The 17,725-nt window shown below is 34.6% G+C and overlaps 1 protein-coding gene across 2 annotated transcripts in view; it reads left to right on the top strand.

Moving 5' to 3' along the window:
* Positions 1-17,283, top strand: part of ZNRF2 (zinc and ring finger 2) — a 98,224-nt gene extending 80,941 nt beyond the window's left edge. The window contains exons 3-5 of one of the 2 annotated variants that reach the window (XM_060108099.1): positions 6,123-6,228; positions 13,779-13,858; positions 16,169-16,325. In XM_060108099.1, coding sequence (XP_059964082.1) covers positions 6,123-6,228; positions 13,779-13,836 — 164 coding nt within the window. In that variant the 3' untranslated portion in view covers positions 13,837-13,858; positions 16,169-16,325. Of the gene's footprint in view, positions 1-6,122; positions 6,229-13,778; positions 13,859-16,168; positions 16,326-16,994 lie in introns of those variants that run through there. The other variant, XM_060108098.1, reaches the window with a different exon arrangement.
* The last annotated feature ends 442 nt before the right edge of the window (positions 17,284-17,725 follow it).

Here is a 17,725-nt window from a genome sequence, read left to right on the forward strand (position 1 = left end):
TCCATAATAGTGCTTGGCATTGTATTTTGCTGAAAATCATACACCTTTGGATGCTTGATCTGAAAATAAGATTGTGATGATTATGGATTTTTCGCATGGAGTTTTGTTGGCTGCCTCTAACAAATTTGGTCTTATTTATTGTTTTTCTCCCCCACCACCCCGAAGGATTTTGGCTGTCTGCTTTTTTTCATGTTGTCTTGATCTGCAATAACTATATGGATATGTGCTTGTACTTGCTAAATATTTTAATTTTGCATATTTGGCTGCTTGAATTTTAAGTAATTTCTTTGGGTGATGCAAATTAAGAGCTTGAGGCTATAAGTAAAATAACATTTTACAGATGTTTTTAGTTTATAAATGTATGTTCCTTATCTACTGTATTGAAATATATAGATTTCACATTTTACAAAAATTAAATTTACAATTCAGTTTCTCAGTTGCACACATTTCAAGTGCTATTTTCAGGCCATATGTGGCTAGTAGCTACTGTTTTGGACAGCACAGATAAAAGATTATTTCTGTCATCATAGAAAGTTCTATTGGACAGGGCTGTTTTCCTTTTCCATAGAAGGAAGTAAGTGGTAGTGTGAGCTCATTTCTGATACCAGTTTTTATAGCAGATTAATAACTCCAGAAGATAAAGCATATGACCAGTTTTAACATACTTCCTCTAGATAGATAACCATCCTCACCTTTAATATTTCAAACCTAACGTTGCCTAAAACAGTTTGCTTCTGTATACTCCTAAAGTGAAATTGTTTTGTAGCAAAATTCATGAAGTTGTAGAAAGGCCAAAGACTTACCCTAAATTTGAATTCTGACCCTAGAACTTACTAGTTTAGTAACTTCTGGTAAGTTACTTAATTTATTTGAGCCTCAGTTTCTTTATCTGTAAAATGGAGGTAACCTTAGTTACCTCATAGGATTAATAAAAGACTTAAGTACGTCTAAAAGCATGTAACAAAGTGGACATTTATAATACTTCTAAATATAGAATGAAGCCAAAACGTTTAAAAGTTAATTAGGCAGTATCGTTTGTATGGAGCTGTTACCAGTCTGGCAATTATAATAGGTCTCTAGAAATGGCTGGGTCGAGAGTATCCTATAGAAGTTTCTGTTGGCCATGGGATTATTTATGACATTTTATAAAATTGCAACAACTAGAATAACCAGAATGGGGAGAAGAGGAAAGAGAAAAATGACCAACTTTGTTTTTCAAGAAGTTCATAAAGGTTTTTCTGATAATAATGATAAAAACTGATATTTTGTATAGTGTTTTTATAACATGAATTTTTACACAAGAGTCTTTAAAATTTCATCTCTATAATATTTTGAATACCTTTATTAATGCTAGTATTAAAGAAGAGTAAAAGGAAACTCATGGGTGACCAACAGTTTGGAGGTTATGTACCTAACTAATAGAATGGAAATTCATATATTGTTTGCAGCTTTAAATCTTATGCTCTTTCTACTTCAGCATGCTCTTTCCTTGATAGCAGTTGTTTTCTGAAGCAGGTGTATATTTCAGAATCTCTAGGGATGGGGCCCAGGTATATGTTTTTTTTGTTTTGTTTTGTTTCTCTCTTGAGCAGAATACGTACCCAAGTGATTCTGGTGCCTACTTCTTGATAAAATCATTGTTCTATTCTAGGTTAAATTCTTCTTTTCCTGTATCAGTACCTCTAAATCAATGCATAGACCATGTGAATAAATCAAAGAATTAGACTGATAAGGAATACACTGATTCCAGCTGTTAGGTGGGACATCAACAACACTTTTGAAAAAGCAACACAAGTTTAGTTTCCTGTTCACTGTCTTGAGTATCTCTCCACTAATCAGTGCTTGTGGAGAGTGGGAATTCCATACTAGCCAACCGTGGTAGTTCAATCTATTTGTGTTCCCTTCTCTGCTTTTCTCATATTAATTTTGGCTAGTTAGTAGTCTACCCTTAAGGTATTCTAGTCCTAAAACATTGACTCCTTATTGCCTGAGATGGTTTCTTCATGAATGTTTTCAATTGATTAGCTAAAGACTTTTAATAACCTTTTCCTAGCTGTCTTAAAGATGCTTCAATGTCCTGGATTTAGTGGTATTTCTAGGCCCTATTTAACTCTGCATGTGTCTCATTACTAAGCTGAAAATTTCCCTTTGAAAGAAAGTACAATGTCACAATGGGGTAGGAGAAGGGCATACTCTAGAAAACCGCCAGTCAAAAGTTAATCACGTTGCATAGTAACTTTTCAAAAATAAAAACTACCTTCAAACATACAAAGACAGATTCTATTGGAAATAAGACTTTCAAATTTGAAAATTAAGCATTTGCTACTTGGGGCAGTAACTGTGGAGAACGAACTGTCTTTTAATTCAGAGTTGCTTATCAAAATGCAGTTGAACAGTGGCTATAATACATTAATGTTAACTTTTAATTTTCTGAGCAGAGATCATTTCATTACAAACTGTTTACATTGGATATTGGGCTGTTTCTGCACTGAAATTAATGTGTTTGGAATGTTCTTATATATGTATATGTGTGTATATATATATACACATACACACATATATGTGTATGTGTGTATATATATATATATCTTAACATAGAAAATACAGTTCTGCATATTTTTTATTACTTGGGCTTTAGCACCTTCTGATTAAAATGACTGACGATAATATGTCATTCTAGATTACACTAAAAAGATTTTTTGTAATTAGTACCTGCAAAGCATATCATTATTTTTATTATTTTTTTATTTTATTTTATTTTTTTTGCCGTACACGGGCCTCACTGTTGTGGCCTCTCCCATTGCGGAGCACAGGCTCCGGACGCGCAGGCTCAGCGGCCATGGCTCACGGGCCCAACTGCTCCGCGGCATGTGGGATCTTCCCAGACCGGGGCACGAACCCGTGTCCCCTGCATCGGCAGGCGGACTTTCAACCACTGCGCCACCAGGGAAGCCCTATATTCTTAAAATATATATTATTCTGTTAATTATATGCAGATTGGATTTGTCTTTGTTGTACTATAAATAAATTTTCTTATAAACAGGATAACCAAGGCCTTTTAAGATATTAAAATTTTCCCAACTCAAAGATTTTTAAAACCTATTGTAATAAAGAAATGAGAGTTGGTAGTTATAGGTCAACATAAAAGCATTGTAAGACACTTACATTTCTGTGAACAATGAATTCAGAAGCTTTTACTTCGTGGATTTCTACCTCTTTTTATTTTGTGTTGAGAATCTGTTACATAGATTTATATGGCAAAACTGTGGCAATACTTTTTATTTTTTAAAAGCTGGTCTATCGGGCCTCCCTGGTGGCGCAAGTGGTTGAGAGTCCGCCTGCCGATGCAGGGGATACGGGTTCGTGCCCCGGTCTGGGAGGATCCCATGTGCCGCGGAGCGGCTGGGCCCGTGAGCCATGGCCGCTGAGCCTGTGCGTCCGGAGCCTGTGCTCCGCAACGGGGGAGGCCACAACAGTGAGAGGCCCGCATACCGCAAAAAAAAAAAAAAAAAAAAAAAGCTGGTCTATCTAATTTATGTTAATAGAGATTTTTTGGTTCCTTTATACTTAAATCTAGATGCATTGTTACTGTATTGCAAAAGGTAGAAAGTTTGATACCCTAGTCCATCAATTCTAAGACACACTTCTTTTTATAAATTTTAACAGCTCTGAAAAATGAGACGTATTAAAATTGATTTGTGTCATAGTTTAATGGAAGCATTTTTTTCTTGGTGAAATATAGAACTCATGGTGCATCTTATAATTATTGATGTCTTAGCCTTGATAAAAAGTGATGGTTAATTTTTTGAAGTTAGTTGTGGGACTTAGATTTACATTATGATGTGGTATATCTTTGTGGTGAAAAAAATCTAAGTGGTGAGAACGTACCACAAAAATTCCATACTATTTGGAATTATACCTGTACTATGATCTTTTAGTGTTTCCTTCAGATCTTTTCCTCTTTTCTTCATTGCTATCATCCTAGTGTTAAATAATAAAACTAAAAAATTTGGTAACAAGTTTGGCGTCCTTTATTCATGGGAAAAACAGTCCATAGATGGGGGACTACAGTGCCTAATAAGCACCTCCCCAGGGGATTTTGGGCAAGAGTGAGTTTTATGGGGCCTTAGAAGAGGCACTGTGAAAACAGGACAGGATTGGCTAGGAGGCTGGGGGTTTCCTTATAAGGCTAGCAGGTTCTATTTTCTAGGGCAAGGTAGGCTAGCTAAAGCTGAGTTGGAGGATTGTGATTGGTGTTGGGTTTCCTTGAGAGTGAAGTATTTTCTGTGGTGCAGGCTGACTTAGGTATAGGTTTGGGACGTGGTCAGAGCCACTGAGATGACTTCCATTTTGTGGGTTCCAATATACCAATTAACTTTAACACTAGTTAGGTGCTTTACATTAAACTGGTTCCCTGTCTGTGGAAAGCTATCAAGAACACTAAGAGGAAAATGGAGATCAAGAGAAGGAGGAAAGACTTGGGGTTGCAGGTGGGGTCGGGGTTGTGGTTGGGACCTCCAGGGTCAAGAAAAGAAAAATGGGGAGAGGACTCTTGAGGGGAGTGTCAATAGGCATCATTTTCCATTTACCCAGTTCCACTTGCCCAAAAATCTTCTTCTGGTTAAGTCTTTGATGTGATATATTAGCTTGTGAGCTACCCAATAGTTAGCTAAAATTACTTCAACCATATTCCCTAGATTCTGAAAGCATAAGCCTTCTTGCTAAGGCCTTTCCTTTTTCTGTGGAAGTTGCCCTCTTACCCCCTCTAGCCTTATGGGTAAATCATCTGCTGGTACCTTACTTTCTGTAGACCAAGTAGAGTCTGTATTTCATCTTAATGTGCTATCTCAAAATGAATAACTAAAGGGGGAACTACTTATAGAATGGATTTTTCTAAAAGGAACTATTACAGATACGTGCACAATTAAATTTGTTGGTGTTTATAAGAGGTATGGGACTAGCAGATAAGTACTTAATTTTAGGAAACTTTCCTACCTTGCTCTGTGTTTAAGCACTTAGGTAGAGATTAATGCAGCCTTTCCCCTTTAGCTTGTTTGGTTTTATTTCCAAAAGCAGTAATTTATCTATTTGTGATATAAATTTATACTGCATGTTCCTGCTTTTGCTTTTTGTTCTCTAAACTTACTAAGTGTGTACTCTTCAACAGTTTTAATGGCATGTTTTAGTTATTCCTCATTTAAAAAGAGTCACAAAGTATGGCCGGCTAATATACTTTATTTTAGGCAAGATCCTTTTAAAATTAAAATTTAACGTTAATAAAAGGTAATTTAAATTAAATTTTCAGTATAAAACAAATTGAGAGAACTTTTTTTTTTTTCCTTGAAAGGAATTTTTGCTTTATAAAGGGTTTCACCATAGGAATATTTTAAACAAAGTGATTCAAATACCCTGCAAGTTAGTCTAATTGCTGCCTGGAGTAGACTTGGCATTGTCATGGGAAAGGATTAAGACCTAAATATAGTACAGTTATTAAAATTGGGAAATTTAATGTTAAAAAGAAAAAAAAAGGATTAAGAAGAATTGTTGAGCCTAATGCCTGAAATCCTCAAGTTTCCAAATATCCCTTTCAGACTCTACATAAAAGCTTTGATTTGCCTTTGTATTTTCTTGAATTAAGCAGATTTTTTTAAAGTCCTGTATTCAAGATGATTTCTTTAACTTATGCAGTTTTGTTATTTTAGAATTTTAAAAATTACAATAGTATTTTCATGTCTTTTCTGCCATGTTATACTCTATACACTTTTTTGAACTAGCTTGGGCACCAGATTAATATTGATTAGTTAGGATAAGGACAATAAATTCCAAATTCCAAATAACTGACTTACTGATAAAGTTTTATAGCAAAGTCATTTGCAAGTTGGAGGATTCCATACTGTTCTTAATTACTAACTGCAATGCCTCAGTGAAATCTAAATGGAAATGAGAGACACTGTCCATAAGTAAAGGTAAACATTATTCACTGATTTGTGAATAGCATTTCAAATATAGGTGCTGAGTTTTATGTATTTCTGACAAAATATGCCAGTCACCACTCTTCATAAATTAGCATTCACATAATTCTTTCAGTTTTATTGTCCTAAACTCATTTTCTTTTTTCTCAGAGGATGTGCTGAGTAAAGATGCTGGGGAATGTGCAATATGCCTTGAAGAATTGCAGCAGGGAGATACTATAGCACGACTGCCTTGTCTATGCATATATCATAAAGGGTAAGTTTATTTTTATGTTAACCAAATTGATGTTAGACTAAAAGACCTTTCTCAAGTTTCACACTTTTGTAGTTAGGGCTGAAAAGATTTCTTCCTCATTGAAACTCCCTTTCCCCATTTCTTAAAAAACAATAGCCTTACTGTTGGTGGGAATGTAAATTGATAGAGCCACTATGGAGAACAGTATGGAGGTTCCTTAAAAAACTAAAAATAGAACTACCATATGACCCAGCAATCCCACTACTGGGCATATACCCTGAGAAAACCATAATTGAATAAGAGTCATGTACCACAATGTTCATTGCAGCACTATTTACAATACCAGGACATGGAAGCAACCTAAGTGTCCATTGACAGATGAATGGATAAAGAAGATGTGGCACATATATACAATGGAATATTACTCAGCCATAAAAAGAAATGAAACTGAGTTATTTGTAGTGAGGTGGATGGACCTAGAGACTGTCATACAGAGTGAAGTAAGTCAGAAAGAGTAAAACAAATACCGTATGCTAAATAACACAAATATGTGGAATCTTAAAAAAAAAAAAAAGGTTCTGAAGAACCTAGGGGAAGGACAGGAATAAAGACGCAGGTGTAGAGAATGGACTTGAGGACACAGGGAGGGGGAAGGGTAAGCTGGGACGAAGTGAGAGGGTGGCATGGGCATATATACACTACCAAATGTAAAATAGATAGCTAGTGGGAAGCAGCCGCATAGCACAGGGAGATCAGCTTGGTGCTTTGTGTCCACCTAGAGGGGTGGGAGGGAGACACAAGAGGGAGGAGATATGGGGATATATATATATATATATACACATACACATATGGCTGGTTCGCTTTGTCATACAGCAGAAGCTGACACACCATTGTGAAGCAATTATACTCCAATAAAGATGTTTAAAAAAAATGGCCTTCTTTTACCTGCTAGTACTAAAACTTAAGCCCATATCTGTTTGTATCCCAAAGGCTACCATTTGTTAAGCATTTACTGTGATCCAGGTGTTGTCCATAGCTTCTTGAATAGGTTATTGTATATAAGCCTTGTAATAATCTCATTGTACAGCTGAGGAATTAAGCTGGGGGACCATAGGCAATCTCTCCAAGGTCGCATAGCTGGTAATAAATGGAAGAACTGAGATTCTAGCCATGTCTGTTTGACTTCAGAGCCCATCTGGTTTCTCATAAAGTGTTCTTGGTTTCAGGAAAAATTTGATTTAAGGTGATTTAAGGTAACCTACAAAAAGAATAGAAAACTATAACTTTAAAAGCAATAAAAGAAATAATGTGGAATTTTATTTAAAAGCAGGGCATGGGGGTTGGGGAAAACATAGAGAAAATAGTAAATAGTACCAAAACAAAGAGGCAAAAATAAATCCAAAATCAGTAATTATAATAAATCCAAATAGATCAAAGTAACCAATTGAAAACAAATCAAAAGATTGGGATATGCTGTTGATGAGCAACACACTTAAACGTAAGGGATATAGAAAAATATGGATGTAAAGGGATAGTAAACTATATCCAGGAAAATATTAACTAAAGTAAAACTGACAAAGCTAAATTAATATTGGACAAAATTAACTTTATTGCAGAAAGTATTATTAATATTTTATGATAAAAGTATATAAAATTCAATTCTTTGTGTACCAAAGAACACAGTCTCAAAATATTCGTAGAACTGTCAGAAAAAATTGACAAATCCATCATGATAATGGGAAATTTCAGCACACTTCTCACTGAGTCAAGCAGACATACATAAAATTAGTTAAGACCTAGAAAAATTGAGCAATACATTTAACAGATTTGATCTAATGGTATGTATGTGTATATCTGCACCCAGCTATTAGAGAGTACATTTTTTTTTCAAGTATGTATGAAGTATTGTAGAAATTGATCATGTACTAGACCATAAGACAAGTCTTAACAAACCACAAAACGTTGGTACCATACAGAAAGCTGTTCTCTGAGCTCAGTTTGATGTCAGTGAGAAAAGATAAATATTCTGGGATCAAAGAAGTCATAAGGGAACTTAGAAAATAATCTGAACTGAATAATAGTGAAAACCAAGGCTTGTGTTAAAAGAAAGACTGAAAGGGACTCCCCTGGTGGTGCAGTGGTTAAGAATCCTCCTGCCAATGCAGGGGACACGGGTTTGATCCCTGGTCCGGGAGGGTCCCACATGCCACAGAGCAGCTAAGCCCATGTGCCACAACTACTGAGCCTGCACACCTAGAGCCCATGCTCCGCAACAAGAGAAGCCACCACAGTAAGCCCACGCGCTGCAACGAAGAGTAGCCCATGCTTGCTGCAACTGGAGAAAGCCCGTGCACAGCAGCAAAGACCCTACGCAGCCAAAAATAAATAAATTAATTAATTAATTTAAAATATTTTTTTAAAGACTGAAAATCAATAATCCAAGTTCTTACTGAAATTAGAAAATTGGTAACAGAATGAACACAATGAAAACAATAAAGATCAGAGAAGAAAAAAATTGAATGAAAAAACTACAGAGTAGAGACTGACAAAGAAGTTGGTTCTTTGAGAAGAATAATAAAATAGATTAGCCTCTGGCAAGATTATCTCTAGAAGGAAAAAATAAACAGTATAGGAATGAAAAGGAACACATAACTCTAGATATGGCAGAAATTTAAAATGATAGGAAAATTCTGTGAAAAATTTTATACTTTTCAAGTAAAAAATTTAAACAAAACAGGCATTTTCCTTAAAAATATAATATTGTCCAAAATGACACAAAAAGAAATAGGAACCTGAATAGACTAATAACTATCATAAGTAGTTATTAAGACTAACCCTGAAAAACCACAAATATTTTTTAAAAAACCAAACCAAAAACCTAAAAACAGGCCCACGACGACAGTTTGACAGCAAATTTACTAGATATCCAAAGAACACCATGTTAACAGTTGTAAATTCCCTCCAAAAGTAGAAGATGATGGAAGGTTCTCCCACTTATTTTATGAGAATAGTATAAACTTGATAACCCAAATCAGACAAGGACAGGATAAGAAAGAAAATTAAAAGAAACTCTCATTTATGAACATAAATGCAAAATCCAAAAACATACTAGCAAACCAAATTCGTCAATATAGATTGAAAATAATGCCTTTCAACCAAATTGGATTTATGCTATGAATGCAGAGAAATATATGATTAGAAAATTTATGTATATAAGTTACCACATTAACAGAGGAAGAGGACCATATTAATAAATTCTATATTATTAATAATTTAAAATCAAAAGCAAAGAATAAATATTAGATAATAAAATTAATAAGAATTTAGCTGGGTTGCCAGGTATGAGCTCAACATATGAAAACCAGCTGCATTCATATCCCAGTACAAAAAATATATATAACTTTTTTTTAGAATAAAAACATTAACAGCAACAGAAACTACAACAGAAATAAAGTATGTTGAGAATAAATCTTAAGATATTCAAGACTTTAAAACTTTATTGAAAGATATTATAGAAAGTTTAAAATAAATACAGGTACCTTTTTGTGGCTAGGAAAACTCAATGTCATAGAGATGTCACTTCACCCCAAATCTATGTAGTTAATGCTATTCCAGTCAAATCTCAACTAGTTTTTTTATGTAACTTGACAAGTTGATTCTTAAATATATACGGATAAGAGAACAAAGGGCCAAGAATAGTCGAGACACTCATAAAGAAGAAAGCGATGCTAGGGGCAGGGAGCTTGTCCTGTACAAATTCACTATAGAACTATTAATTAAGACAGTGTGGAAAGGATATAGGCGGGTAAGTGGGAAAGAATAGTCCATAAACACTCATGCATATATGGAGAGACAGCATAACGTGGAGGTTAAGAGCATGGACTGTGGGGAGTCAGGATTCCTAAGGTTTGAATTCCAACCCCTCTGTTAATTCACTGTGTCATCTTGGTCAAGTTACTTAATTTTTCTCTGCCTTAATGTGTAAAATGAGGCAATAGTACCAACTTCATAGAGTTGTTCTGAGGTTTTTTAATTATTATTATTTATTTATTTATTTATTTATTTATTTTTGGCTGCGTCGGGCCTTAGTTGTGGCATGTGGGATCTTTCGTTGCGGGGCACGGGTTCTTCGTTGTGGCGTGCAGTCTTCTCTCTAGTTGTGGTGTGCAGTTTTTCTCTCTCTGGTTGTGGCATGCGGGCTCCAGAGCACGTAGGTTCTGTAGTTTGCCACACGCAGGCTCTGTAGTGAGGCACGTGGGCTCAGTAGTTGCGGTGCGCAGGCTTAGTTGCCCTGCAGCATGTGGGATCTTAATTCCCTGACCAGGGATCGAACCTGTGTCCCCTGCATTGAAATGCAAATTCTTTACCACTGGACCACCAGGGAAGTCCCTCTTCTGAAGTTTTAAATGAGTTATTTTTAGAAAGTTCTGGCACATAATAGGTGCTATATAAGGTTTGTTTAACATGAATAAATGGAAAAATTGGTTTCCCAATTAGTTCATAAGAATGAACTATTCAGTGAATGGCACTGGGATCGATTGATATGTTATTGATATGAAAAAATACTGTTATTGATATGAAAAAATAATTGAATCCTATTTTACATTTGAAATAAGAATTCCAAATTAACTGCCCATGGAAACTAAAATCTAAAGTGTTGGAAAGAATATAGAGAGATGTTCTTAACCTCATGGTAAGGAATTATTTGGGGGACTAAGATAACCTCCCCATAAAAAGTTAGAAGAAAAGTTGATGAATTTGACTACGTTAAAATTTAAAACTTTTTTTGCATCATGATACTATGGAAAAGTTAAAAACTAGACCTCAGAGTGTTTTCATAACAACAGAGTTTTGCTATCTGAAAGACTACTCTCCTTCAGCAACTTTCTGTAATGCAGTTAGCTCACTGTAGTTGGTAAATGGTATAGAAGAGCGACAATATAATCACATCATACTGGTTCATATATAATATTTTTCAGCACATTAATGCTTTGCTCCATCAAATAAAAGCAAATATGGAAGCAAGCCATGGAAGAATACAGTTAACTTTAAGGATGCCCATTCACCAAGTAGTCTCACACCCAATTCAGTTAGGCTCTGGGATTTTTTTTGGAAGTGCCTGTTTACTTCACAGTTCTCAAATTTTGTCCTTTGGCTTTTGTCTCCGTAACTCAAACAGTATCAGTCCTTCCTTAATCCTCTTTATATCAAGCTAACCTCACCCTTTTAAAAAAAATCCTATATTTACAGAGGTATTTTATTTGTTTGGAAGGAACACAGCTTTGTTCCGGTTACAGGGTTGTATTATTTGAGTGGTCTGCCTTTAACCTGTTTTTTTTCTCTCATAAACCCTGTTATTTTTAGTGAATAGTTTTGAAGAAAGCAAGGTTCATCAAAAATGTGTATACTATGTTACAGCTGAAATATCTGGATAATAACTTCTTACAAGTCTATAAGGAAAAGACAAATCAAAATAGAAAAATTGTCAAAAGTTGTTGACAGCCAGTTCATAAAAAGGAGCCGCAAGTGTCCAGTAAGCATACAAATGTGTCTGCTGTACATATCCTACAACTCAGTAATTCCACTCCTAGGTATGTGCTCTGGAGGGATTTTTGATCTTGTGCTCCAGGACAGTGCTGCTACTACTACTTAGTGTGCAGGTACAGGGTGAGATCAAGGAGCTTTTACCAGAAAATAAATCAATACAGTGCTGTCTTCATTGAGAAAGCTGTGCAGTGCTTAAAAAAAAAAAAAAAAAAAAAAGTCAAAACAGTGTGTTCAGAGGACTGGTAACAAATAGCTCAAGGATTAGCACTGTGTGTACCACCCTTTGAGTAGTGCTGGCTAAAAGATGTATAAGAATGTTCATAGCATCACTGAAAGTGTCCATTGGTAAGAGAATGGATACATAAATTGCAGTGTGCTTATACAATGTGAAAATGTAAAAGCTAGAGCCTTATTTATTAACAATTGTGAACCTCAAATTGACTGGAAAAAAGCCACTAGAAAAAAGCATACCTTATAGTAGTATTCAAATAAAATTTAAAACATGGAAACAGTACTATAAGTTGTTTTGGAATACTCATATATATAGTTTTAGAGTAAGAAAATGCCTAAGGAAGTAAAGCACCAAAATCAGGAGAGTGATTTTCTGCTGGATTTTGGAGAGAGGAATATAATATTTTAAATAATGTGGGTTGATAGCAATTTATGTAAGAAGGACCTGGGATTTTAAATGGTTTCTTTGTCTAGATGAGCCGAAATCATATGATTGTAAAATAAGAAGTACCCATTTTAGATCACAGAGGTGTACTATTCAGATGTATTGGGAATTGTTAACACATCTGGAGTATTTTGTTCATTTCTCAGTACTTTGTTGTAAGAGGTATTCTGGTAGACCAGAGGATGTCTAGAGCCAAGTGAGTCGAATAGAGAGCAGGCTGAATAAAAAAAGTGTCATAAGCCAAATTGGGCATGTTTATTTAGACAGCAAAATTCTTAATGACAACAGAAATTGTTTTAGATATTGAAAGAATGTCATATGGTTGAGATCTTTTACCTTCTTTCCTTTTAAATTTATCCATCATTTTTACCTATCAAACCAACTGTCAGGATATGAGGTTGGATAAATATTAATTTTACCCTTCAACGTATTAGCCAAGCCTTCTAGCTTTGTGGCATATGCAAATTTGCAATGTGTCGACAGTGAGAATGTTGAACAGTTTAAAATCTGCTTGGGTAACTTCCTAGCTGTTGAGCAAGTTACTTAACCTTCTTAAGGCCTTGAGTTTATCATTAGAACTTTCTGCAGTGATGGAAATGTTATTTATCTGTGCTATCTAGTAGAGTAGCCACTAGCCATGTGGCTGTTGAGCACTTGAAATGTGGCTAGTGTGACTGAGGAAGTGCATTTTTCTTTTATTTAATTTTAATTAATTTAAATTTAAATAGCCACGTGTGGCTTGTGGCTTACTGCACTGGACAGCGCAGACCCTAATATTTAACTTCCTATAAAATCAATAGTTTATAAATACAAATGGATGATGCTATATTTATTTGTATATGTATATGTATTGCAGGAAGGAAGGGATAGAATTAAATTAAGTTTTCAATACATCACATAAATATGGTCTTTTAAAATATAATGCAGTATTGTCAAGAATTAAAGCTTAAAAGCTTGATCTATGGCATGAACTGGTTGACATTTGCATAAGTGAACAACTAGTTTGAAGAGAGAAATATCTGTCCAGATTTGTCCTTTTATGTTGAATATTGGTAAAGTGGTAGTTCTTTAGGTTCTGTTTTGGGAATGATTGTTCTGTTTAAACTTTAAAGTACTTTATAGCATAATTTTGCAAAGATTCATTTCCCTAACTGCTTAGAATAATCAGAATGTAATAAACATATTCTTATCTTTTATTTCTATATGCCAAATATGGTCATTAAAAATACTGAATTTTTTTTCCGCAGAGATATATTAATATCAAGAAGTAAACATTTTTATTATGAGTGTTATGATATAAATAATTAAACATAAGTGTTTCAATTTTTCTGGTTTTTTTCTTTTCTAGCTGCATAGATGAATGGTTTGAAGTAAATAGATCTTGCCCTGAGCACCCTTCAGATTAAGCATCAGCTTCCTGTTTTATAGGTAATTCTCCCATTTTCTGTTTTAATTGCTTTTTAAACTGTTACCTGAGTTATACATTCTCAACCACCGTTTTTATTCACTCATTTATTAATTAAGGGGTGTGTGTGTGTGTATATGTGTTCCAGACATTGTATTAGGCTACTGTATAGAAAACTCACATTAAAAGACACATAAAAACAACTTTCTTGATTTCCCGAAGAGAGTCATATATTAAGTAAACTCTACATTTTTGGTACTTTAAAACACTTTAGCTTATTTAATTTTAGTTTAATACTTTAAAAAAACCCATGAAGTAAATATCATGACCCCATTTTACCAATGAGAAACCTAAGGGTCAGAGTAATTAAGTTCTATGACATTAAGAAGCACATTGCACCAACAGTCCAAGGACATGTAGTTAGCAACAGAATCAAATTCCATACTCTTATCCATAACTTCCCAGGTATGTTTTTAGGTAATGCAATATAATATAATTCTAATCATAATAATTAGTTAACATTTATATTGCATTATTATGTGCCAGGGATTGGTCTAAGCATTTTACATCTATTTATAACTCATCTAATTGGTATAACAACCCTTTGAGCTCAGGACTCTTAACTACTCACGTTATGCAGATGATGAGGAGATTAAGTTTTAGAGAGGGTAAGAAACTTGACTTGTCAAGGTCACATAGCTAGTTCCTTAGTAGAGCTGGGAATTGAATCAAAAGATTGTGTTCTTTGCTATTCTGCTATTATTAGGTAGGAACGGTTTCTTGAGAAAGTTGCATTTGTATTCATTCGTTCAATTTAATCTTTCACTTTTGTATCCTACCTATACAGTAGACAAAAAAAAAAATTGAATTTTAAACCAAATACAGAATTTGTTTTCCACTATTGATGTAGCTTATTCATGATTCTGCATTTTCTGAAAATATTTAGCAAATTGAAATGAAAACCTCACTTGAGTATTGCCATTTTTCATATTCCATCATTTAGCTTTGAAAAAAGTTAACTTAATTGCTATTTTCGTGTATATGGAAAGCTTTTTATCTTTATCATTTCAAAAATGATATAAAACATTGTGTTTTATATGAAGGCAGAATATTTTAGCCAATCTTGGAATTGTTTTGGAAGGAATTAGAACCTCTGTGTTCAGAGCCTCAAGATAGTCACAGACAACAATCTTTTCTCAATGTCTAAGACCGGAGGCAGGAAACTAGAGCAGATAATACCTGAGATCTAGTCCTGTGCTGTTCCCCCATTTCCTTTTATTTCAATAACTCCTGGTCTTAAATTTGAGGTGTTGAGATAATAAACACATTCAAGGAGTTCTGTTCCCTCTTAATGAGGGTCATTTAATAGCAGCAGATTAGAATATTGACAAAATATATTTGAGATAACTTAATAGCAGCTATAGCAGCTGAAATAAGAGCTGCAACATTGAGAGAGACCTCTGTCTTAGTAGCATTAGGGTTATGCCTGTGAAATGTGAAGGCCTGGGTAAACTGTATCAGCTTTTGAACCTTTTACTGTGAGATGATTCAGATCATACCTTGACACATCTGAGGTACGAATTGGGATTAGGTTGCTGTATAAGAGATGTATGGTGATGGAGTGGTATTTTGAGGATACATGCATGTATGTATGTTTTTATTTTACTGTGTAAAGGGTTTTTTGAAGAGGAGGATGCTTTGGAATGTCTTCAGGGTCACCTTACATCTGGGCCAATAAAGTAAAGCTATAGCTAAAATTTTAGAAGCTTTTTAAGTACTAAAAACCAATGCTATGGGCTTCCCTGGTGGCGCAGTGGTTGAGAGTCTGCCTGCCGAGGTTCGTGCCCTGGTCCGGGAAGATCCGGCATGCTGTGGAGCGGCTGGGCCCGTGAGCCATGGCCGTTGAGCCTGCGCGTCCAGAGCCTTTGCTCCACAATGGGAGAGGCCACAACAGTGAGAGGCCCGCATACCACAAAAAACAAACAAACAAACAAAAAACCAATGCTAATAAAATGAAATTTTTATCTTAGTATTCCACATATCAAAATAATATGTCTAAATCTTTCACCCATAGATAAAATTTATCTTTTTAGTCAATAAACTTTTTTGTGTGAAAATGGAATTTTATGATATAAAATATTTTATTACATAGTCTAATCAGCTAAATTTTTCTTTTAGTGTCACAATGAGGTTATGGGGTATGTGGAACATGCATCTCATCTCATGGTCAATATGCATGTCTGTTGGTTTTAAACAGCATTTCAGTTTCCTTACCCTATATATCAATGTTATCTTCTTACTCATTTTTTTTTTTTTTCATTGTGGAACCTGAGTTCGGTGGGAGCTGCCCTCAGAAATGTGAACGAATGGAATCTTTCTCTATGGGTCTTGAAGAGTCATTTTTGAGGATGTGTAGACATGGAATATCTCAACTCTTTCACATTTTTGCTTTTGTTCTGACTACCCTTATTTGTCAAATGATAAATTCTTCCTATCCCTTTTGCTGTCCTAGATTAAAAGTGTATGGGTTTGGGTGGGAGGGAGGCTCAAGAGGGAGGGGATATGGGGATATATGTATACATATAGCTGATTCACTTTGTTGTACAGCAGAAGCTAACACAACATTGTAAAGCAATTATACTCCAATAAAAATGTAAAAAAAAATGTGTGGGTTTGAAGAGGATTCAGTGTTATTAAAACTTTTTTTTTTTAAGGCAACATGTAAGTAGCACTTCTGATACTCTTCGGCATACGAATTTAGTAGTCAGCCCAAAACAGAGATACATGAATATCTAAGGTCTTGATTAGTTAAGAAATTGTTCACTATTTGTAATTCGAGGTTTTTAGTTACTTGGAGAGGGTTTAGTAAGTTGTGTGTGTGTGTGTGTTGTCTGTAGTTTGGTGTAGTCTTTATTGTGGAGGGGGAACGACTGTTACTTAGTGTCTATTTTTTGTAACTATTTTAAGCTTTAATTGGTGCTTCTGTGTCCTTGATTTGTTCTTTTGCAGAAAACAAATTTTATCAGTTTTTAAAATACTAAGTAAGTGTATGAAAATTTACATTCTAAAGCAGTGTTCATGGGGAAATGGATGCTGTATTTTTATTTGTATTACTATCATGGACGATTGCTTAAACTAAATGTATCCACTTTTACACAGGTTTCCTTGTCTTTTCAAGATGCTTGAAAAACTGAGAGGATACGAAGATTATCTCTGGAAAAGCAAAAACAAAAATGCAGGCACACTCAGCCAGAAATCTAAGTTCTGTGAGACTCAGTAATGCAGAGATGGACAATCATACAGGAAAAAAAAATCCTCCTGAGGAGAGGACAATTGTCACAGAACTCAGTGTACCAAACATGAATATAAAGGACACACAGGGATTTTGAAAATGCTGCACATCCCTTAATAGTCATCTACATAGGTAATACTGATGATCATTTTATATTCAGACACCAAAGTTAATTGATTTAAAAGTTGATTTACTTTTTATTAAGTTCTCTAGAGCTGCGCAACTAGTTGTTTTTAATTTGTTTTGGTTTTTAGTTTGGGGTCCCTTTATTTTCCCCAACATGATGTTCCTGCATTCATCTATTCTTAAATTGAAGACCACGTAATTTACTTCTTAAAAATTGAAGTCTTGAATGTGAAACCAAGAAATATAATCGAGCAGTAAAACATTCTCTGAATGTAGACCATGATCTCAAGTTCTTTGATTTTTTTTTCCCCCAAGAGTGGAAAATAGACTTCTACATAGGAAAGCTAAAGTATGTTAATACTTTAAATTAAAGGTTTAAGATTATCAGAATGCATTCCAAAGAGTAAAAAAATCAAGTTACATAATTATATTTTAATTAATTAAATTTGGATTATCTACAGAATTGCAGTTT

This window comes from Mesoplodon densirostris, chromosome 9 (genome assembly GCF_025265405.1).
Source record: "Mesoplodon densirostris isolate mMesDen1 chromosome 9, mMesDen1 primary haplotype, whole genome shotgun sequence".
Lineage (NCBI taxonomy): Eukaryota > Metazoa > Chordata > Mammalia > Artiodactyla > Ziphiidae > Mesoplodon > Mesoplodon densirostris.